Raw genomic sequence first — 22640 nt, 5'->3', positions numbered from 1 at the left:
GATGTTTGAGTATGATTTTTGAATTGTGAAGTGGTGCTGTAGAAAATCATAGAAATAAAGTGTGTAGGAGATAAGCAGCTCACCTTGTGAATGAGCTATCCAGCCTGAGTCCCGCACTCCTCAGACCTTGTAGCCACATAGTGAAATGATTTATCTTCTACCAACTATCTTAAATCTAAGTACCTTTAACTCCACATATCACTCCAGTTTTTAACCCTTGTTTAAAAAATGTTGTATTCACATCTATCTATACTCATACTTTGACACACCTTTTAGTCTATTCAGTCTTAATTCATAGTAGTTTGCATGGGAAATTCGTAAAGGACCTTCAATCTGGCAGGATACACAGAGTTTCTTCCTCCCAACTGAATGAGTAGAACATGTACAGAAGGATTGTCGTAGGAGGAGTCTAGCTGTAAGATATGATTCAGTGTCAGGCTGTTGATTGGCAAATCTGCAGATCACCTCTCCTAATTTCAATGCCGGTATCCAGATACTCATAAAGGGGAAGTTACAGGATCTCTAAGTTGAAGGTGACTGCCTGTACAAAGTAATCACCTTCGTCTGTCAGGTTTCATTTTGCAGGGGTCCCAATCTTTTTTATGCCATGGACCAATAACATTATGCAAGGGGTCTGGACCCCAGTTTGGGAACCCTGGAGAGATACAGAACAGGCCCTTCAGTCCAGTGAACCACCTATTTCACCCTAGCTTAATCACAGTACAATTTACAATTAACCTACGAACTGCTGCATCTTTAGTGTTGGTGCGTGGGCCTAGTGGATAAGGCATCCGTCTAGTGATCTGAAGGTGTGGTGAACTACGTGTGCCTGTCTGGACATGCCCCCTGCTGACTGCTTCTGTGGCTCCTCCCACAGACCCACAAACAAAAGGCGATCGAGGCCTGAGGCCTGGGGCCGGCTCTCAGTCTCCAGGATGTAGTATGGTGGTCACTCTTTGCTGGTTCTTTCTTCCAGTCAATAAAAGCTGACATCTCGCCTTTATGTCTCAGAGTGAGTTATTGATGGTGCATCTGAAGGTCACTGATTTGAGCCTCAGCTGAGGCAGCATGTGCCTTGAGGACACCGGTGCCAAGCTGCTTGGGTCCTTGTGCCCTTCCCTTGGACAACGTCGGTGGCGTGGAGAGGGGAAGGCTTGCAGCTGGGCAACTGCTGATCTCCCATACAACCCTGCCGAGGCCTGCGCCCTGGAAACCTTCCAAAGTGCAAATCCATGGTCTCACGAGACTAATGGATGCCTATTTATCTGGTGCGTCTTTGCAATGTGGTTGAAAACAGGAGCACCCAAAGGAAATCCATGTGCTCATGGGAACGACGTATAAACTCTTTACAGACATACTGAACTGCATTAGAATCGCGCTAACGCTACGTTGCCGTGTTTTAACTTGGCAATTCGAGGCTATGATCTGTCTTGCGTTTCTGGGGCTGGTTAAAAAAAAATCAACCGCATTGTTGAAGTCACATTTAATTCTCGTCTCTGTTAGCTTATGTTTGCCCTCCTGCTGTTTCGTAAACCTAATTTTCATTACATTCACACCCTGTGTCTGTATGCCTAAGTCAGCAACTGGAACTAGTTAGGTAAGCCCCAGCCTCTTTGTGGAGGGAGTGACAAGAACCGGCACCCGCGGTGATAATTAGAGGAAGCGTTGGGATCTTTCAGTCACCTCCTCGTCCTTTCCTGCTTTGCGGCCGTCGACTGGTTAAAGGTCACTCGGAAAGAGTCGGTGGAGACTGAGGACTCTCCCTTAAAGCTGCGGCTTCTGTTCCCCCACCCGTTCTGCTGCTTTGCTCCGAGGGACCTGCCTAAGGCAAAGCAAAGCGAACCAGCACACTGAACCCGGAACCGTCTCCACAACGACCAGGACTCGGCCGCTCCTCCAGCCATGCCACAGAGCTCCCGGCTCAGCCGCTGGCTCAGTTTAGTTCCTGGGAAGAAGATTTTCGGGCCCTATCGCTTTCTGCCGTGTTTCTTTGTACTGGGCGGTGTGCTGGAGTGGATAATGATAAACGTGCGCATCGGTCACGAAACATTTTGTAAGTACGATCGAGTGATCTGTGCAACAGCCATCCGGCAGTGCTTGCACAGTACCAAGTAGAATTGGACTGTATTTGCAAAATAGTCCGAACACCCAAGTCGCGAAAATACATTTTTCAGTCATGTGTCCAGTAATTTCCGCTTCCTGTGGAAAAGCCACTGGTGCACCGGTCCTTTTGCTTTACACCGCCTAGTTCTGTGGAGTACTGAATGCTGAAAGAGGCCGGTCTACTCTTCTAAAGAGCCGTCTAATTTAATAGTCATACAACACGGAAACGGCACCTTTGGTCCCTGCCGTCCGCAATCCCTCTAAACCTTTCCCATCCACGTCTTTGCTCAAGTACCTTTTAAATGTTTTTAATGTACCTGCCTCACTCACTTCCTCTGTCAACTCATTCCGTACACTGACAACTCTAGGTGAAAAGGTTGCCCTTCAGTTTCCTGTTAAATTTCTCCCCTCGCACTATCTTGAATTCCCCAACCCTGACGAAAAAGATTGTGCTTTCACCCTACCCACGTCCCCCATGATTTTATACAATTCTGTAAGATCTAATTCTACGTTGCATCTGCAGAAAGTACGTTCGGTGACAAGCCTTTGACAACATTTCCCTCGGTGTTAATAAAACAAAGGAACTGGTGGTGGTGCTCATGCTGCTGTCTTCCTCACAGCTGTTGAGGTTGAGAGCATTAAGTTCCTAGGATTGAACTTCACCAAAAGGTCCAACCACGTGGAGTTCGCAGCCGAGGAAGCTCACCAACGCCAGTACTTCCCCGGGAGGCTAAAGAAATTTGGCATATCCCATTTGATTCATGAACAAAGCAAAGTTGTGGCCATTACAGATACTTGTTTGGCTCAAGGGCAGGATTGGTTACTTTGAGTGCCAGGCTTTTGATGTTTCAGAAAGGACAGGGAGGGAGGCAAAGGAGGTGGGGGCATGACTCTGCTGATCAGAGATAGTGTCACGGGTGCAGAAAAGGGGGAAGTCATGGAGGGATTGTCTACTGAGTCTCTGTGAGTGGAAGTTAGCAACAGGAAGGGGTCAATAACTCTACTGCGTGTTTTTTATGGATCTCCCAATAGTAACAGGGACATCGAGGAGCAGATGGGGAGACAGATTCTGGAAAGGCATAATAATAACAGGGACACCATAGGAGATTTTAATTTCCCAAATATTGATTGTCATCCTCCTAGAGCAAGGGGTTCAGATGGGGTGGAGTTTGTTAGGTGTGTTCAGGAAGGTTTCCTGTCACAATATGAGAGGAGAGGCTGTACTTGATCTGGTATTGAGAAATGAACCTGGTCAGGTGTCAGGTCTCTCAGTGGGAAAGCATTTTGGAGATAGTGACCACAATTCTATCTCCTTTACCATAGCATTGGAGAGGGATACGAACAGACAAGTTAGGAAAGCATTTGATTGGAGTAAGCAGGAACTTGGAATTGTAAATTGGGAACAGATGTTCTCAGGGAAATGTGTGGCAGAAATCTGGCAATTGTTCAGGGATATTCGCATGGAGTTCTGCGTAGGTACATTCTAATGAGACAGAGAAAGGATGGTAGGGTACAGGAACCATGGTGTACAAAGGCTGTTGAAAATTTAGTCAGGAAGAAACAAAAAGCTTATGAAAGGTATTAAGTAATGATAGAGATTTAGACGATTATAAGGCTAGCAGGAAGGAGTTTAAGAATGAAATTAGGAGAGCCAGAAGGGGCCATGAGAAAGAAGGTCTTGGCGAGCAGGATTCAGAAAAACCTTAAGGCATTCTACAAGTACATGAAGAGCAAGAGGATAAGACGTGAGAGAATAGGAGCAATCAAGTGTGACAGTGGAAAAGTGTGTATGGAACTGGAGGAGATAGCAGAGGTACTTAATGAATACTTTGCTTCAGTATTCACTGCAGAAAAGGACCTTGGCGATTGTAGGGATGCCTTACAGTGGACTGAAAAGCTTGAGCATATAGACATTAAGAAAGAGGATGTGCTGGAGCTTTTGGAAAGCATTAAGTTGGATAAGTCGCCGGGATCAGATGAGATGTACCCCAGGCTACTGTGGGAGGCGAGGGAGGAGATTGCTGATCCTCTGCCGATGATCTTTGCATCATCAATGAGAACAGGAGAGGATCCGGAGGATGGAGGGTTGTGGATGTTGTTCCTTTATTCAAGAAAGGGAGTAGAGATAGCCCAGGAAATTATAGACCAGTGAGTCTTACTTTAGTTGATGGAGAAGTACCTGAGAGGCAGGATTTATGAACATTTGGAGAAACATAATATGATTAGGAATAGTCAGTATGGCTTTGTGAAAGGCAGGCCGTGCCTTATGAGCCTGATTGAATTTTTTGAGGATGTGACTAAACACCTTGATGAAGGTAGAGCAGTAGATGTAGTGTATATGGATTTCAGCAAAGTATTTGATAAGGTCATTTGATGCAAGCCTTATTGAGAAAATTTTTATAAATGACCTAGATGAGGAAGTTGAGGGGTGGGTTAGTAAATTTGCTGATGACACAAAGGTTGGAGGTTTTGTGGATAGTGTGGAGGGTTGTCAAAGGTTACAACAGGACATCAATCAGATGCAAAACTGGGCTGAGAAGTGGCAGATGGAGTTCAACGCAGGTAAGTGTGAGGTAGTTCATTTTGATAGGTCAAATATGGTGGCAGAATATATTATTAATGGAAGACTTGGCAATGGGGAGGATCAGAGGGATCTTGGTCTCCAAGTTCATAGGACACTCAAAGCTGCTGCGCAGGTTGACTGTGTGGTTAAGAAGGCATATGGTGCGTTGATCTTCATCAACCGTGGGATTGAGTTTAAGAGCCAAGGGGTAATGTTACAGCTTTATTGGACCCTGGTCAGACCCCACTTGGAGTACTCTGTTCATTTCTGGTCATCTTACTACAGGAAGGATATGGAAACTGTAGAAAGGGTGCAGAGAAGATTTGGGGAGCATGCCCTATGAAAATAGGTGGTGTGAACTTGACCTTTTCTCCTTGGAGTGAAGGAAGATGAGGTGACCTGATAGAGATGTATAAGATGATGAGAGGCATTGATCATGTGGATAGTCAGAAGCTTTTTCCCAGGGCTGAAATGGCTAACATGAGAGGGGACAGTTTTAAGGTGCCTGGAAGTAGGTACAGAGGAGATGTCAGGGGCAAGTTTTTTTACTCAGATGGTGAGTTGGAATCAATTATTAGGGTTGAGATTACGGGATACCTGGAGACATATGACAAGATAGACCAAAGCCAGCGTGGTTTCCTGAAAGCAAGATCCTGCCTGTCTAAATTACTGTCATTTTTTGAGGAAATTACAAGCAGGGTAGACAAAGTAGATGTGGTGTACTTGGATTTTCAGAAGGCCTTTGACAAGGTGCCACTCATGAGGCTGCTTAGCAAGATAAGAGCCCATGGAATTACAGGGAAGTTACTGGCATGGGTGCAGCATCGGCTGTTCGGCAGAAAACAGAGAGTGGGAATAAAGGGATCCAATGCTGGCTGGCTGCCGGTTACCAGTGGAGTTCCACAGGAGTCAGTGTTGGGACCACTGCTTTTTACAATGTATGTCAATGATTTGGACTATGGGATTAATGGATTTGTGGTTAAATTTGCCAATGATACAAAGATAAGTGGAGGAGTGGGTAGTGTTGAGAAAACAGAGAGCCTGCAGAGAGACTTAGATAGTTTTGGGGAATGGGCAAAGAAGTAGCAAATGAAATACAACGTTGGAAAGTGTATGGTCGTGCACTTTGTGGAAGAAATAAATGGGCAGACTATTAATTTAGTTAGGGAGAGAATTCAAAATGCAGAGATGCAAAAGGACTTGGGAGTCCTTGTGCAAGATACACTAAAGGTTAATCAGGTTAATCAGGTGGTGAAGAAAGTGAATGCAATGTTCGCATTAATTTCTAGAGGTATAGAATATAAGAGCAGGGATGTGATGCTGAGGCTCAATACTGCACTTGTGAGACCACACTTGGAGCATTGTGTGCAGTTTTGAGCTCCTTATTTTAGAAAAGATATACTGACATTAGAGAAGGTTCAGAGAAGATTCACGAGAATGATTCCAGGAGTGAAAGGGTTACCATATGAGGAACGTCTGGCAGTTCTTGGGCTGTATTCCCTGGAGCTCAGGAAAATGAGGAGGATCTCATAGAAACATTCCAAATGTTAAAAGGCCAGTACAGACTAAATATGGCAAAGTTATTCCCCATGGTAGGGAATTCTAGGACAAAAGGACAGAACTTCAGGATTCAAGGATGTCCATTTAGAACAGAGATGCAGAGAAATTACTTTAGTCAGACGGTGGTAAATCTGTGGAATTTGTTGCCTTGAGCAGCTGTGGAGGCCGTCATTGGGTGCATTTAAACCAAAGACAGATAGGTTCTTGATTAGCCAGGCCAGGGCATCAAAGGGTATGGGGAGAAGGCAGGGGACTGGGGATGACTGGAAGAGTTGGATCAGCCCGTGATTGAATGGTGGAGCAGACTCGATGGGCCACATGGCCTACTTCTGCTCCTATATCTGATGGTCTTATTCAGTCTGCAAGGTGACTAAGCTTCCAGTAATTTTAATTCTCCTTCACATTCTCTTTTCAACATCTCCATCATGGACCTCCTGCTCTGTTCCAAAAACCCCAAAATAAGCTTAAGCAACTACATTTCATCTTCCATTTGTGCATTTTAAAACAGTTGGAACTCCGTATCGAATTCAGCAATTTGAGATATCTAGCCTTTCTAGTTTCTGCAGAAATGGCCAGTTTTTATACAGGCTTAATAATTTTTTTAAATTTAAAGACCCAACGAGCCCATTCCGCCCAGTTACACCTAAGTGGCCAACTAACCTACTAATCTGTGTGTCTTTGGAGTGTGAGAGGAAACTGTAGCACACAGAAGGAACCTACACAATCACGGGGAGAACGTACAAACTCCTTTTGGGGGCAGCGAGGGGGGGAAGAATTGAACCCAAATCATTGCTGCTGTAAACCCAGGTCTAACCACTGTGCTAATAGGCTGCCATTGATCTGATGATGGAAGTTAGTTGGTCTGAAAGTTTAACCCTGTTTCTCTCTCCACAGATGCTGCCTGGTTTGCTCAATATTTATAGCCTTTTATCTTATTTAATATTTGCACCTTCTGTTACTACATACTACTCATATGGGACTTCTCGGTCCTTGCATTTCACAACCCAAAACGATGTATTCTTTTTTTTTATCTTCAGGCAGTGGAAGTAACTCATATTGGTGTCCTGGTTTCATCACATGATAAGGAAAAGATTTCTACAAAAAATAGATTTAGCCAGTACTGTGCGTTCACTTTTTAAAAACTCTTAAGTTTACTTTTTTCTTTGAACTCATAATTTTTATTGTCTTTCTAGATGATGTGTACCGAAGAAAACGTTCTGAGCAGCAGTACCAACAGAAATTAGAAGCACTGTCCACAAATGAAAATCACTTGGCATCAAAATAAGACACTTTAACTAAATGGCAAATTTGCATTATGAATAGATTAAGTTATTTCCTCTTTAAAATTGTTATATATCCTGGGATGTGTATCTTATTGCATTTCAAATACAATGTGTGCCTCATTTCATTAATTTACTTGTTTCGTTTCTATTTCTTTCCACTTGGTTTGTATTGCACCTTATATCATAGGATATTTAAAAACCCACTCATTTAATTGCTTGAAAAACTGTTACTCTTGACATAGAACTAAGTACATAGCTGTAAAGATGAATATTGGAGAAGTTATGTCAGAAGCACTTTGGCTCATCAAATTATTTAACAGACAGTTTTTGCTCCACCAGAAGAGGGAGTAATTTTTTTTGCTAACAGCTCTTTGCACTGAAGTGGAGTTTGGAAAGAGTTAACAATCTAACAAAGAGGAATGCCACTAACTGAGCCATGCTGTGCCAAATAAGGGGCATAGGAGACCTGACAAATAAAAGAAACACAGTATATGGTAAATGATTGGAATGCTAAGCCATAAGACATGGGAACAGAATCGGCATTAAACCCATCAAGTCTGTTCTGCCGTTTGATCATGGCTGATTTATGTTTCTTTTGAACCCACTCTTCTGCCTTTACTAATCAAGAACCTATCAATTTCCACTTTAAATATACCCAATGATTTGGTCTTCATAGTTGTCTGTGGCAACGAATTCCATAGATACGCCATCCTCTGGCTAAAGAAATTCCTCCTTATTTCCTTATTTTTGAGACTGTGCCCTCTGGTACTAGACTCTTCCAGTATTGGAAACACTCTTTTCACTGTTGAAATCTTTGTCATGATATATTGAAGTAGGGACTTGAGAAGAGAACAGAGCTCTAAAGGGATAGGACAGAAAAATATGTTAAATATGGTGAAAACGTGGGTGGAATTTAAATGGTGGATATGTTTGTTATAGTGTGATATGTTTCTAAAATGCCTGAATTACTGGCAAAACCATTCAGTTGTTGCCTTCAGGAAGATAGAGGATGTTTTGCCAGCACAGGAGACCCTTTATACCTTGCATCAAATATCCAGTTAGTACAAAGTCACTGTGCCGCACGAGTTCCATCAGGTGTGTGCATTTAATTTGTAGCACATTATCAGTTTATGACACTGACATTTTATTTACTGAAACATTAAATTGACTTAGGCTATGTTAAGAATCTAATATACTATTATCTTAATGATGTTTTAAGTGTCTTGAAAGCCACTGGGAGATGAACAGCTGACAGTCACCTACAACATTTGAAGGATGTCAAGGAAAAATAAGGAAATAAAATATTTTCATATGAGTTACATCTGCTTGAGATAAGATATCTCTAAACATTGAGAATAACTAATTTAGGATTGCCTAGCTGTAGACAATTGCTTTATCTTTTCTGTTTCACAGTGTAATGTTACAGTTTTAAAATGCTGCATCAAGGTAATCCCTCTTCAATTAACAATCACGAATTCCCAACTTTGGATCCTATGCTAATTCAGCAATGTTTTCATCAGGCAACATTTAGATGTTTTAGATTTCTTCACATTATAATCAGTTGAAACCAATTCAGAATTAACGAACAATACTATATGTACAAGTAAACACTAAGTATAGATTCATGAATAATATTTCTGTTGGTCAGGGAATAAAGGAATAGTTTGTTCTGCAAAACTTGACCTAAGTGCCTTGTGCTGTTTTATCCTGCAGTTCAGGTAGGGATAGTCATTTTATTGATTATATTTAATGGATGCAGAGCTTGATTCCACTAATTGGTTGATGGATACAGGCTGCAAAATGCTGATGTATTACGTTATGCAAGACAGGTTTTTCACTGTGCCTCGGTACACATGACAATTATAAAACAATTCACAGAGGAATTTGAGTGCCTTCCCAAGTGATACACAGAGTGAGCATGCACCCAGTAAAAGGAGAAAGGAGTGAATGATTGGAAATGCAGCAAAATGCTCATCAGGTCAGGCCATCTGCAGGCTCAGGAGTATTTATATTTCAGGTTAATGATCTTTCACCACAACTGGGAAAAGTTAGAGATTAAAGGAAGTTTGTAGATGTCAAGAAGGAGGGGCAGAGAACAAAAGGGAAGATCTAGAGTACAGGGGAGATTGACAGAAGTGGAGGTGATGCAGATTTAAAGGGGATGATTAAAGATTGTGAATAAAGGGCTGGGGGATTGTAAGTATTGCAAGAGATATATAAAATTTGAAGTTACCAGAAAGATGAAAACTCTAAAAGCTGAAAATATGAGAAACAAGGCTAGAGTTTCCAGGAATTAAGTTGTTGAATTCATTATTTAGTAAAGGAGGCAGTGATGTGCCTAAACAGAGAATGAAATGCTATTTCTTGAGCTTCGGTGTAGGACGCCGATGACCGTGAGGCAGTGGGCAGGCAGTTGAAGCTCTGGTCACCCTTGCAGATTGAACAGAGGTTCCAGTCTGTGTTAGACTTCTCCCACGTAAGGGAGACCACATCATGAGCAGCAGATGCAGTGCACTCTATCTGGAGAACTACAAGTTTTTTTTTACTTGGAAGAGAATGTTTGAGGCCCTGAATAGTAGAAAGGGAGAGGATAAATTGGTAGAGGTTACATCCTCCAGAGTTGGACAGGAGGGGCAGGTGACGGGGAGGGGGGAGCTTGTGTGGTGATGATGAAGGTACGAAGAGGTCCTCGAATGAATGGACTCCTCAGAAAGGGGGAAAGAGAGATGTGTCTGATGTGATAGGGCCATGTCGGAGGTGTCAAAAATTGCACTGAACAATCTGTTGAACTTGGAGGCTTCAGAAGACAAGGGCAGCTATATTTGTGTTCTGGGTGTGCAACAAGAGCTGAAGGAAATAAGATTAAGGATCTTGACAGCCATAGTGAATTGCTGTGGGAAAAGACTTATTGGAAGCAGTGGAAGGTGGTGTAGTCAGAACACTGCTACTGGGACTAGAGGAAGTGGGAAAATGGAATGAGTCCTTAAAAGAAGGAAAATGGGAGTTTGAGAGCTTGTAGTGAATGCTTAACAGAGAAAATGCTATGAAAATTATTCCTCTTGTAGAGACATCCAGGACTAAGACTTATGGTTTCAGAATAAGGATCTCCCATATTAGATGAAGAAGAGGTAAAAGTTCTTCTTCTGGATGATAATAAATCTTTGCAATTCTCTTCCTTGGAGAGAGGTAGAAAATGTGTGATTCACCATATTCAAATCGGAGATGGAGCTTGGAGTATTAGGAAATCAAAGATTAAGGAGAACAAATAAGAAAATGGAGATGAAGTCCTGATTTCATTGTTTAGTGGAGAGGCTCTGAGGGAATATTCAGCCAGCTCCTATTTTTTTTTCAGAAGATAGAAAAGCCAAGATTTAGCTGCTTCAGTCTGCTGCACAATTTAACAGGTTTTTGAGTGATCTGATTTTCTTGTTCATCAACATTCTGGACCCAAAACATTGACTGTTTATTCATTTCAATAAGTGCTGCTTGCCCTGCTGAGTTCCTGCAGAATTTTGTGTGTTTTGCACTGGGTATCTATCACCTGCAGAATCTCTTGTGATTATCAAATGTGATATTAGCATTTATTTCAAGAGGATGAAAACAGAAAAGCAAGAGTGTACTCCTGAGGTTTTCTGAGGCATTGGTCAGGCGGAATTTGGAATATTGAGAGTAATTTTGGGCTGCATATCTAAGGAAAGATGTGCTGATGTTGGAGGGGGTCCATGAGACATTCACAAGAATGATCCTGGGAATGTAAGGCTTGACGTATGAGAAATGTTTAATGGCTCTAGGCTTGTAGTCAGTGGAGTTGAGAAGGATGATAGGGTATCTCACTGAAACTCACCAAATACTAGAAGGCCTGGACAGAGTGGATTAGAAAGAAGATCTTTCCATTTTTAGGGCTGTCTAGATCCAAAGGGACAACACAGAATAAAGGGATGAATTTAGAGGAGAGTATGTCTTTGATGGGTGGGGTCTTTGATTATATTGGTTGCTGTACTGAGGTAGTGGGGTGTAGAGAAACTCCAAGATAAAGTGAGGCAGTAAGTGCATTAAGTTGCAATGACGGGAGGAGTGGAGAAAACAGAGGGAATGTCTGTTGTAGGATGTCTATCAAAATGGTTAAGTTAACAATTACAAAACATTAGGAGATAGATTTAAAAAATAAATTGAGATAGAAAAATGTAGACATATATCTGAAGAAAAGAAAGGAGCACTCAACTGAAATTGTTCAATTCAATATTTAGTCCTGGGACTTGTATGCAATCTGAAGGAGGATGAGGTGATGTTCTTTGAGCTTAAATCGGGTGTCATTTGAGTGGTGTAGTAGAGTGAAACTGAGAGGTCAGAGTAGGAATGAGGTCAAGGATTAAAGTGACAGACAACCAGAAGTTAAGGATTGTCCTCGTGGATTGAATGGAAGTGTTCTGCAAAGCAGTCGCACAATCGGGGTTTGGCTTCCCCAGTGTAGAGCACGTTGTGAACACTGAATGCAATACTCTGATTTGAAAGGAGGTCAAATGAATTGTTGCTTTACTTGGATTGTCTACATGGAGCTCTGGGAAGGGAAAAGGTCAAACTGGCAGATGTTGCATATTCTCTCCATGACTGTGTGTGTTTCCTCCAGGTGCTCCAGTTTCCTCCCACGTTCCAAAGATTTACAGGTTAGTAGGTTATTGGTCACATGGGTGTAATTGGGTGGCATGAGCTGGTTGAGCTGGAGGGCCTGTTACCATGCTATACCTCTAAATAAATGCCCTGAGAAGGCAGGTGGTTAATGCAGATAGAAGAGCAAACCAGGGAGTTATAAAAGGATTGTTTTTGTGGGTTGCTGAATGAAGAGGAAACTGTGTCTGGTGGTGGAATCCTGTTGGAGATCATGAGGATTATGTGGAATGATCCGTTGAATGTGGATGAAAGGGGAGTGAAGCTCTCTGCTCTGGCTGGGAAGGGAGAGGGTAAAAACCAAACTGAGAAATAGGAGATGCTGTCAAGTACCAAATCAGCTTTGACAGAAGGAAAACCACAGTTAAAGAAAAGGGATTTAGTCCTAAAGACACTAATGTGGACAGTCTTTTAGAGCAAAAGTGAGGAACAAATTGGGGAAGATGGAATGGAGACCTTCCAGGAAGCAAGCCGGGAAGAGGTGTGATTAAAAATGGCTATGGGAATCATACATCTCCTGACATAGCTGTGAAGAAAGACACCAGTTGAGAACTGGATCATGTGAAAGTGAGAGCAGGCTGGAGGTTGCCGCAAAGCAAATTAAATTATGACCCACAGGAATGATGTAAACAAAGTTGAGATAGTGCGGAGAACGTTGCCGGGTCTGGAGGACCAGGGTTATACGGGGAGATGGAACGGGCTAGCACTGTATTTAGAATGTACGAATGTACACGTGCCCTTCTCCCCCAATCTGCGCCTGGGCCGCTTTCCCGAATTTGATTGGTTGTTGGCCGCGAATGTAGGCATTTGATTGGACAACCTTTTGTTTGTGACTGGAGCTGAGAGCCTGATCATCGGAATACGATTAACTGTGATCTGAGCTGGAGACCGGATAGATAGCGGCAGCATCATTTTGATAGGTTTCCCCCACACACAGAATCACTGTATTTCTGAAAGTGGAGAGTTATGGCTAGTTTATTGGCAAAGTCTTTGTCTGCTTTGTTGCAAATGAAAACGATGAAGTGTTCGGCCGTTCAATTATTGGCTGTGAACTATTGTACTAAAGCGGTTGATCTGTTCACTGTGTCTGGTTGCACAGCCCAGGCGACGCAACACGGTCACTTCGATAATCCATCAGATTCCAGCATCAGCGACAAGCCAGTTGCAGCGGCGACCGCAACATCGGAGAACAAAACTTATCTGTGGGGTCGTTACAATGAAATGAAAAAATTAGTTCATGGTGAGTCTGTTTAAAGAACCGTGTTTTTGGCTGCAACAAGGTGTATTCAGTTTTTATTTCATTATATGCGTGGATTATACACGTGCATTCTTTTTCATATTTTGTGTCCGTTTTAATGTTTTTTTTGTTTTTCATTGGATTTACATTCATGAATTGTATTGAAATTGGGTGTCAACACGAACATGGCCATGAACTATTTTATTCTGATGCGAAGAACACTGAAAAATTCGAATGCAGTTGGTTGTAGAAAGCGCAACCTTCCTGTTTTATAGTTCGTTTATTTTCAGCGAAGTGAATCTATAGCTGGTTTGTTTACTATTAAAGTGGTCACTGAGAATTTGCTTTGTCCCTCCCATTACTTCATCTTGTTTCTGTTTCCCAAATGCTCAGCTATCTATCCTCCTCCTTGATCATCCACAGCTGAGGTAGGGAATTGGAAAATTCCTACTTCAAAAGGTAAAAACGTTCCTCCTTCTCCAAATCCTGGATGGCTGATATTTTATTCTGGTATTACAGTATGAAGTTTTGTACTCCTGAGATGGGGAAACACTCCTCGTGCTTTTAATTTGGCATTTTAAAAACAGGTGAGATGTACTTTTGAACAATCTCCTTAATCCCGAAATACATCTAGAGTACTCTGTGACCCATGTGGATTAGAAACACATTGATGACCTGTCAATACTGCTTTTTCTCATTTTCTCACTTTTGAAAACAAAGTTCATGCTTTTATGATATGAAATGAAAAACTAAAAGACAAAAAAATACAAGTAACCCCTGTGATGAAGAGTCTTTGACTTGAAATTTTAACTGTTTCTCAGGTGCTGCCCGGACTTCCGAACTTACCCAGCATTTTTTATTTCGTTGTTTCCCAATGTTTGAAAGCTTACTACATCCACGAAGCTTTGTGATTTTGGTTTTTCATCTACCACATTCTTATTCTGTTATTTGTAGTGTGATACTATTTTGAGATTCCCTTTGTGATTACATTACGTTTTTTTTTGCAGTTTAGTCCTCTGAAACCATTCCAGTACCTTGGAGATTATGGGAAATCTTTATCCATCCATCCACTTTTGGTAGCAATCTTCTTTTGTATGTCTGAGATATAGAACATCAGATCCAAAGTACTTGTCAGTTGTTTTGTTAATTTCCCCATTTTCTTGTCATTTTCTGGGATTTCTGTGCTTTCTGCTGAGAAGACAAACAGAATTTTTTAAAATGTTTTTCTGCATGTTCTTCTAACTTTCCTTTCTAAGTGATCCATATTTATTTTTTGCAAAGCAGTTTGCATGCCAATGGAAAATCAAATGTTTCAGATTTCTTAGTTGGCACATGGATTTCTCTGGATTTCCAGCTCTCCCTCCTCCCTGACCACCATCATTGCTTGTTTTAGACACCTTTTGCAGAAGTTTAAAGCTCTTCTAATCCTCTGATTTACAAGATTAGAAATCTTTTCAAATACAAGATCATCCTCTCATTTAGTTAGTTAATTGTGGATGAATCATGTTTCCTGTTGCCCTTTTATTTCTCAATAGAATGTAAATTTATTGAAAATTATGAATCTGTCATCAAATATTTGCATATTTTATCATTTTGTAAGACTTCCTAATGTTGCCTTTGAGCCTGCTATCTTTGATTTGTCATGTTACTTTTTAAATTTAAGATTCTAATTTCTTAATTGAATTGCCATCATTACTCGGTGTAAGTTTTTTGCACTTAATCTCATCTATTAAGTATGTCCTATTATACAAAAACATAAAACAAAATCGTCTGCTCATGATTGGTGACACTAATGCAAAATGGTCTGTCAATGATTTTTTTCACTAATGCAAAATGGTCTGTGCATGATTTGATCTGGGAGCCAGCAATCTCTTCTCCACAACCACTTTAGCAGCAATTTGGTTTCCTGGCCGATTTGAGTAGTAAAATTTCCACAACTATTGCATTACTCTTGTTACGGTAGTCACTTATTTCTTGAATAAAAATGTCCATGATGGCCTCCTCTGTTAGTACCCACCAGTTTATTATCTTCTGTCCAATATTGAATGTAATTTAAAAAATCATCTTGCTGGCCTAGGTTATCTATTATTAGCAGGTCTTATAAGATAAGCAGTGTGCTTATTTTCCTTGTAGTTTTTCAAGCTAACATAACTGGAGTATTTAATTTCCAACATTGATTTCCAAGTAACCAAATCTCTGAAGTTACTTTAGATTAAACCCATTTGACAGTAATCTTATCATATATTTGGTTAGCATTAATTTTAAGATTATTATTTATTCTTTTCTGACCATATACAGTGCCGTGAAGAAGTATTCAGCCCCCAACCCTTTGTTCACACAAATGAATATTACAACCATGTCTTTGGGTCAGTTTAACTAGGAATTTTTATTTGAATCGCATGTTTTTTTTCAAAAATTGGGAAAATTGTAAAGCATGAGAAACTAAAAATACAAAAACTGAAATGTCAGCAGTTGAAAGGTATTCATCCCCTTTGCTCAGTATTTTGTTGAGCACCTCTTGCATCTATTACAATCAGTAGTCAATATGGATAAGTCTGTATTAGCTTTTCACATTGTGATGGAGCCCATTCTTCCTTGTAAAATTGTACAAGCTCTGCCAGGTTATTTAGGGAGCGGCAGTGGTCAGAAATCTTGATGTCTTGCCAGAGATGTTCAATCTGGTTAAGGTCAGGACTCTGATTGGGCTACTCAAGGACATCAATTTTCTTTATTTAAAGTTACTCCATGCTTGCTCTGGCACTGTGCTTTGGGTCATTGTCCTGAAGAAAGACAAATTTCCTTCATATTTAAAGAGTTCTGGCAGAGGCTAGTAGGTTTTTAACCAGGGTCTCTCTGTATTTAGCAGCATTCATCTTCCCATCAATCCTGACCAAATTTCCAGCCCCTGCTGCTAAAAAGCATCCCCACAGCATGAAGCTACCTCCACCGTACTGTACTTTATAGTAGGGAAGGTGTTACTTGGCTGAAACACACTATTAGATTTATGCCACACATATTGCTTAGTGTTGAGGTTTTAGTCTCATTCAACCACATAAATCTTTCCTGCCTCTTGACAGTATCTTTTCAGTGAAGTTTTGCAAAGACTTTAGGGGCAAGGATGTGCTTTTTTGTTTATCCAGGGCTGCTTCCTTCCTTCACTCTTCCAAAAATACCCTTTTTGTGCAAGGCCTTAGAGATGATGGAGCCATGAGCTTCGCCTCGAGCTGCAATCACTGAGTTTTGCAGCTCACTCAGTAACTGTTAGTGTCACAGTAGCCTCTCGTACAAATGCCGTTCTTCTCCAGTGACTCGGTGTAAAGGAGTGGCCTGACCTAGGCAGTGTGACTGTGGTTAAAGATTTTTTACTCATGTATATGAAGGATGTAAGAGTTAGTAGCTTAGTGGCCATTGTATATTGTCTCATGATCAGGCTAGGGTTAAATCCAAGGTTGCTGGATGGCACAGCTTGAAGGGCTGGAAGGGCCTACTCTGTGATATATCACTAAATAAATACATAAAAATTGCATTTGACATCAACATTCCAGTAGATAAGTGAAGTTGGCTGGAAATGCATTAGAAAGGTGGAGACAAGATGTAACAAACTATGTCTGAGGGTTTCAGCCAAAGTGAGCTGAGGTGAAGTTGAACACTGTTATGAAGATGAAAATTTAGATGGCCTGGTGGAAGCTAGGACATGGAACATATAAAAGCAATCCTACCTCTGGCATTCCTTAAACGTTCTTTCAGTCACCTTCAATAGATGTCCTCTGTATTTGTCACTGGCGCCTTGGGGGAGAAAAGGTATAGCCTGTCCACGCTGTCTGTGTCTCTCACAACATTGTACGCCTCTATCAAATTGTTTCTCTCCCACGCCACTGGTCCTCGCTAGAGAAAAGCCCCAGTTCATCAAACTTTCCTCATAAGACATGTTCTCCAGCAACCTGATAAATCTCTGCACCTCTCTTAAACTTTCACTTCCTTCCTATAATAACCAGAGCTGTACACAGTACTGCAAGTGTGGTCTAACCAGAGTTTTATAGATCTGCAACGTTACTCTGCAGCTCTTGAACTGAACTTCTTGACCAATGAAGGCAGCACACCGTACACCTTCTTTACCACCCTACCAGCTTCCAGAGCTCTATCGATTTGGACTCACGATTCCTCTGTCCCTCCATACGGGTAAGAATCCTGCCATTCACCTTCATGTTCGGTCTTCTGAAATATGTCACTTCACTCTTCTCTCGATCGAACTCCGGCTTCCCCATATCTGCCCAGGTCTGCATCCTGACTATATCCCACTGTATCCTGCAACAAATCTGCACACTCTCCACAATACATGCAACATTTTTGTTATTTGTAAACTTACTAACAGACTGCTTCATTTCCTGATCCAAATTGTTTATAAAAATCATGAAAAGAGCAGGGATCTCAGACCAGATTATTTTTTGGAACACTAGTCATCAAGCTGCAATCAGAATATGCTCTCTCCCCATCATCTTCCGCCTTCTGTAGGCAAGTCAATTCTGAATCCACACAGCCAAGTTTCCTTGGCTTTGTGCCTCATGACTTTCTGCATAAGGCTACTATGAGGAACCTTGTCAAACACCTTACCAAAATCCATGTATCCATCCATCACTCTATCTTCAATTTGTTTTGTCACCTCAAAAAATTCAGTCAGGCTCCTGAGGCATGACCTGCCTCTTAAAATTATGCCGGTTATCCCTAATAAGCTATGGTTCCTCCAGTGTTCAAAAATCCTGTCCGCAAGATGGGATTTGTGAACAATTGAGAAATTGTGTCCCAAACATATTGATCAAAGTTGGTCTTGGGTCATATTAGACACCAGAACTGGAAGATTCTGGGTCATTTTCAGAAAGTTTAATTGAAGTTTAATTGGAGGCTATTTCTCTCCATTAAATTCTTTGTTGGTCTAGCAGACATAACTTGTGCTACTGGAAAGATCAGCAAAAGATGTCCAGTATTGGCAGCTGTGATCAGGTGAATTCCTTGAAGAGTGAGAGTTGTGGGAGTTCAACTTATGAAGGGAATCAAGAAGACAAAGAAGGACATGAGAAAGCTTTGGTAGGTAAAGAAGAATCCTAAGAGATGCTACAAGTATATTAAGAACAAAGAATGTAACTAGGGAAAGAATAGATCATCTTAAGGTTCAAAGTGGTTATCAGTATACAGAGTCATAGAATGATTTAAATGAATATTTCTCATCTTTATTTAATCTGGGGAATGTCACCAAAGATTAGGAATTAAAGGAACTGGATAGTAATGTATTGGAATATATCCACTTTACAATTAAAAAGGAAGGTCCAGGCAAACTTAAGTGTATTGTTGAATAAATCCTCAAGGCCTGATTAAAGTGTCTCCTGGGAAATTGTGGCCAGCTGGAGAAGAAATTGCATGGGTACTGGCAGAAATATTTGCATCATCTTTAGACTCCGGTGAAGTACTGGAAAGCTGGAGGTTAGCTAACATTGTCCCCTTGTTTTAAAAGGGTTGCAAGGTCAAGCCAGAGAACTATGGGCTGGTGAACCTAATGTAGGTGGAGAGAAATTTACTGGAGGGGATTCTGAGGGACAGGATCTACCAGCATTTGGATAAACAGAGTCTGGTTAGGAAGGGCCAACATGGCTTTGTGTGTGGAATAAAGTTTGATGAATTTAATTGAGTTTTCTCTTGAAAAGGTGATCAAGAAGATTGAGGGCAAAGTCTCTATGGAGACTTTAACAAGGCCTTTGACAATTGCCTCGTGGTAGCCTAGTCTAGAAGATTAATTAACATAGGACTCAAGGTGAGTTAGCCAATTGGATATAAAACTGGCTTGGAGGAAGGAATTGGAGAGTGGCAATGGAAACCTGTACACGTCATTGGTGAAACTGCACATGGGGGTTTTGCTCAATGTTGGTTACCTAGCTATAGGAAGGATATCATTAAGCTGGAAGGCAAACAGATAAGATTCAGGAAGATGTCTTTCAGCTATGAAAGAATGGCTGGATAAGCTACAACTTTTTTTTCTGAAGTGTAGTATGCTGAGGGTTTGCAGAGATACATAAAATCATGAGGGGTGTAGTAAGGTTAATCTTTTTCTCAGGGTGGGAGACTAAAACTAGGGATGTAGATTTAAGGTGAGAGGAAGTTAAAAAGGACATGAGAAGCCAATTTATCTCTGTCTGTGGTGAACATATAGAATGAGCTGCCAGAGGAAGCTGTTGAGGTGGGTAAAACTGCTATGTTTGAAAGCATTTGGACAGGTATATGGATAGAAAAGGCCCAGAAGAATATGAGCCAAATACAGTCAAGTAGGACTAGCTGGGATAGGCATCTTGGTTATCAAGGCCAAAGGTCCTGTTTCTGTGCTCGGTGACTCTTTGGGGGTCAATAGCACAGATGGGAAATGGGTCTGAGCAACATCCCATCCACCTACAGTCCCATAGTGGAGATGAGGAGATGCGGATAGTGTCAGATGCTGAGGCAAGAGACCATTTTATGACCATGAATGGAGAGATTAATTAGTGATATTGAGAACTGTTTTAAAACTTTGAGTGGATGGAAAGGACAAAGTGATTAAGTCATTTCACTGCTTCTAACTTTTACCCTTGGAGTAGCATACTTTTTGTTTACCATCACACACAATCTCCTGTTTTGTTATGCATTTTACATTTTAATCTATAATTCTGCTTGTTCAATTTGTTAGCACCATTAGTTCTGATAGCCCCACTCCAACAAATGGCTGCTTCTTTTCCCAGAACTGGGGCCACCGCCTCATGAATTGCAATCCCTAATCCTTCAGTGCAGCCGCCCCACGGTTGACTCGACTGCATCCATAGGCCAGAAAACAATCTATACATTGATGCTGAAATCTGTGCTTGGTAAATGGTTCTGTATCTTGTGTATAGATTATTAAATTAAACAAGATGGAAAAAAATGTTTGAGCAACCAGTATAACAAGTTTCACAAAATCAGTTGTAATGTAAAGTAAACGATGTGAATGACATTAGAAATCAACTTCCATTCACCACATTAATATCAAGATAATACTTTCCCGAATGTCATAAGTAGAGAACACTTACTCTTGGCTAGCTATTACATAACAAAATTGGAATCCATTAACAAAATATCTGATGTACTTTTTTAAATCATTATTTCTAATGCTTTTTAAATTTCTCACAAACTCAAGGTGTTTGACGATTTTCTTCTGAATACTTCTCAATACTTCTGAAATTCTGTCTCAGATTCCCCGAGCTAAATAATTGCAGGGGTTGTTTTAGTTTCCTAGCAGTGCAAAGTAAATATCACACAGAGCTCTGTCACCAGAGATGATCCCCCTCTTTGCTCACACACAATTTCCTGAGTCACTGTGAATAGCGTACTTTATCCGGTGCTTTAAGCAACATCTCTTGCATGCCTGTTTAATATTTGGAACCTGACCAAACCAGGTGGCTGCACCAGATTTTTAGTAATACATTTGACATTGAGAAGAGCTAGAAATGGTGATACTGGAGTTGGAACATTATGCAATTTACCACTAAAAATGTGTGGAAGGGTATGGGAGTACATTATGATGAATTATTTACTGTTTTGGGTGTTGATGACATGTTCTCCATAAGGCCACAAGATGTAGGGCAGAATTAGTCCATTTGGCCCATCGTGTCTTCTCCACCATTCCATCATGGCTGATTTATTATCCTTCTCAACCCCATTCTCTGACCTGTAACTTTTGATGCCCTGGCTATCAGCAACATATGACCCTCCACTTTAAATATACCCAATGATTTGGCCTCCACAGCTGCCTATGGTAATGAATTGGACAGATATACCAATGTCTGGTTAAAGAAATTCCTCTTTATATCTGTTTTTGAAGGGATGTTCCCCTATTCTAAGGCTGTGCCCTCTGGCCTTAGACTCCCCCACTATAGGAAACGTCCTCTCCACATCCACTCTATCTGTGCCCTCTGGTCCCAGACTCCCCCACTATAGGAAACAGCCTCTCCACATCCACTCTATCTGTGTCCTCTGGTCCTAGACTCCCCCACTATAGGAAACATCCTCTGTACATCACTCTATTTGTGCCCTCTGGTCCCAGACTCCCCCACTATAGGAAACATCCTCTCTACATCACTCTATCTGTGCCCTCTGGTCCCAGACTCCCCCACTATAGGAAACATCCTCTCTACATCACTCTATCTGTGCCCTCTGGTCCCAGACTCCTCCACTATAGGAAACATCCTCTCTACATCACTCTATCTGTGCCCTCTAGTCCCAGACTCCCCCACTATAGGGAACATCCTCTCCACATCCACTCTATCTGTGTCCTCTGGTCCTAGACTCTCCCACTATAGTTTTCATTCCTAGAATCATTCTTGTGAACCTCTGGAACTTCTCCAATGCTACCACATCTTTTCTTAGATGAAGAGCCCAGAGCTATTCACAGTACTCCAAGAGTCCACTGTCAAATCCCTTATACAGCCTCAGCTCATAACATCTGTGAATATTATCCTTGTGCACGGAAAATTAATGAAAGGAGTGTGTGTGAGATCAAAATGCTGATAATTTTTGTGTTAACCTTCCTTCTTGGTATTTCTTGCTGAAATATTACCTTTTTAATAGTAACATTTATGTAATGTCTTGGTGAGGATTTTAATATTTGCAATCAAATATGTTTCTTTTTAATAAATAACAAGAAGGTTTTGGTTGATACTTGTGTCACTGTTGGTCTGACTTGAATGTTCATCCACCATTTTCTTCGCCTATCTTGTTAACTTCCCCATCTTTTCGCCATGACTTGACTAAGTCTTTGTAAATTAAATCTTCCGTGAGTTATGGCCATTACTTAAAGAGCCAGCCATGTTGGTGGTCAGGAGTGATGTGGGATAAAACTGGTTAGCCTGGCACATTTCCTTCCCTGAAACTGGGTGAAACAGCTAAGGTTTTACAGTAACACACACAAAATGCTGGTGTAACATAGCAGGCCAGGCAGCATCTATAGGAAGAAGCGCTGTTGATGTCTCGGCCCCAAACGTCGACTGTGCTTCTTCCTATAGATGCTGCCTGGCCTGCTGCATTTTGTGTGCGCTGCTTGAATTTCCAGCATCTGCAGATTTTCTCTTGTTGAAGTTTTTACAACAATCTGGCTTCATCATTATTGTTACAAAAACCTATAATTTTCATTGAAGATACAGACTTATTTAGATTCCTCATCTGCAAAATTGAGATTTAA

General features: G+C 41.2%; 2 protein-coding genes across 2 annotated transcripts in view; both read left to right on the top strand.

Moving 5' to 3' along the window:
* Nucleotides 1-899: 899 nt before the first annotated feature.
* Nucleotides 900-7638, top strand: LOC132378034 (ubiquinol-cytochrome-c reductase complex assembly factor 5). Its single transcript, XM_059944662.1, has 2 exons — nucleotides 900-2053; nucleotides 7420-7638. Exons 1-2 carry the CDS (start codon nucleotides 1903-1905, stop codon nucleotides 7509-7511), a joined length of 243 nt encoding a protein of 80 aa, XP_059800645.1. The 5' UTR covers nucleotides 900-1902; the 3' UTR covers nucleotides 7512-7638.
* Nucleotides 7639-13099: 5461 nt separating this feature from the next.
* LOC132378167 (5'-nucleotidase domain-containing protein 2-like) overlaps nucleotides 13100-22640 on the top strand; it is a 90592-nt gene continuing 81051 nt past the window's right edge. Inside the window, exon 1 of the mRNA XM_059944903.1 lies at nucleotides 13100-13414. Within this exon, the coding sequence (XP_059800886.1) occupies nucleotides 13141-13414 (274 nt within the window). The 5' untranslated portion in view covers nucleotides 13100-13140. The remainder of the gene's footprint in view (nucleotides 13415-22640) is intronic.

Source organism: Hypanus sabinus, chromosome 19 (genome assembly GCF_030144855.1).
Source record: "Hypanus sabinus isolate sHypSab1 chromosome 19, sHypSab1.hap1, whole genome shotgun sequence".
NCBI classification, from domain to species: Eukaryota; Metazoa; Chordata; class Chondrichthyes; order Myliobatiformes; family Dasyatidae; genus Hypanus; species Hypanus sabinus.
Note: the sequence above shows the minus strand (reverse complement) of the source record. Positions and strands in the feature narration are given on the sequence as shown.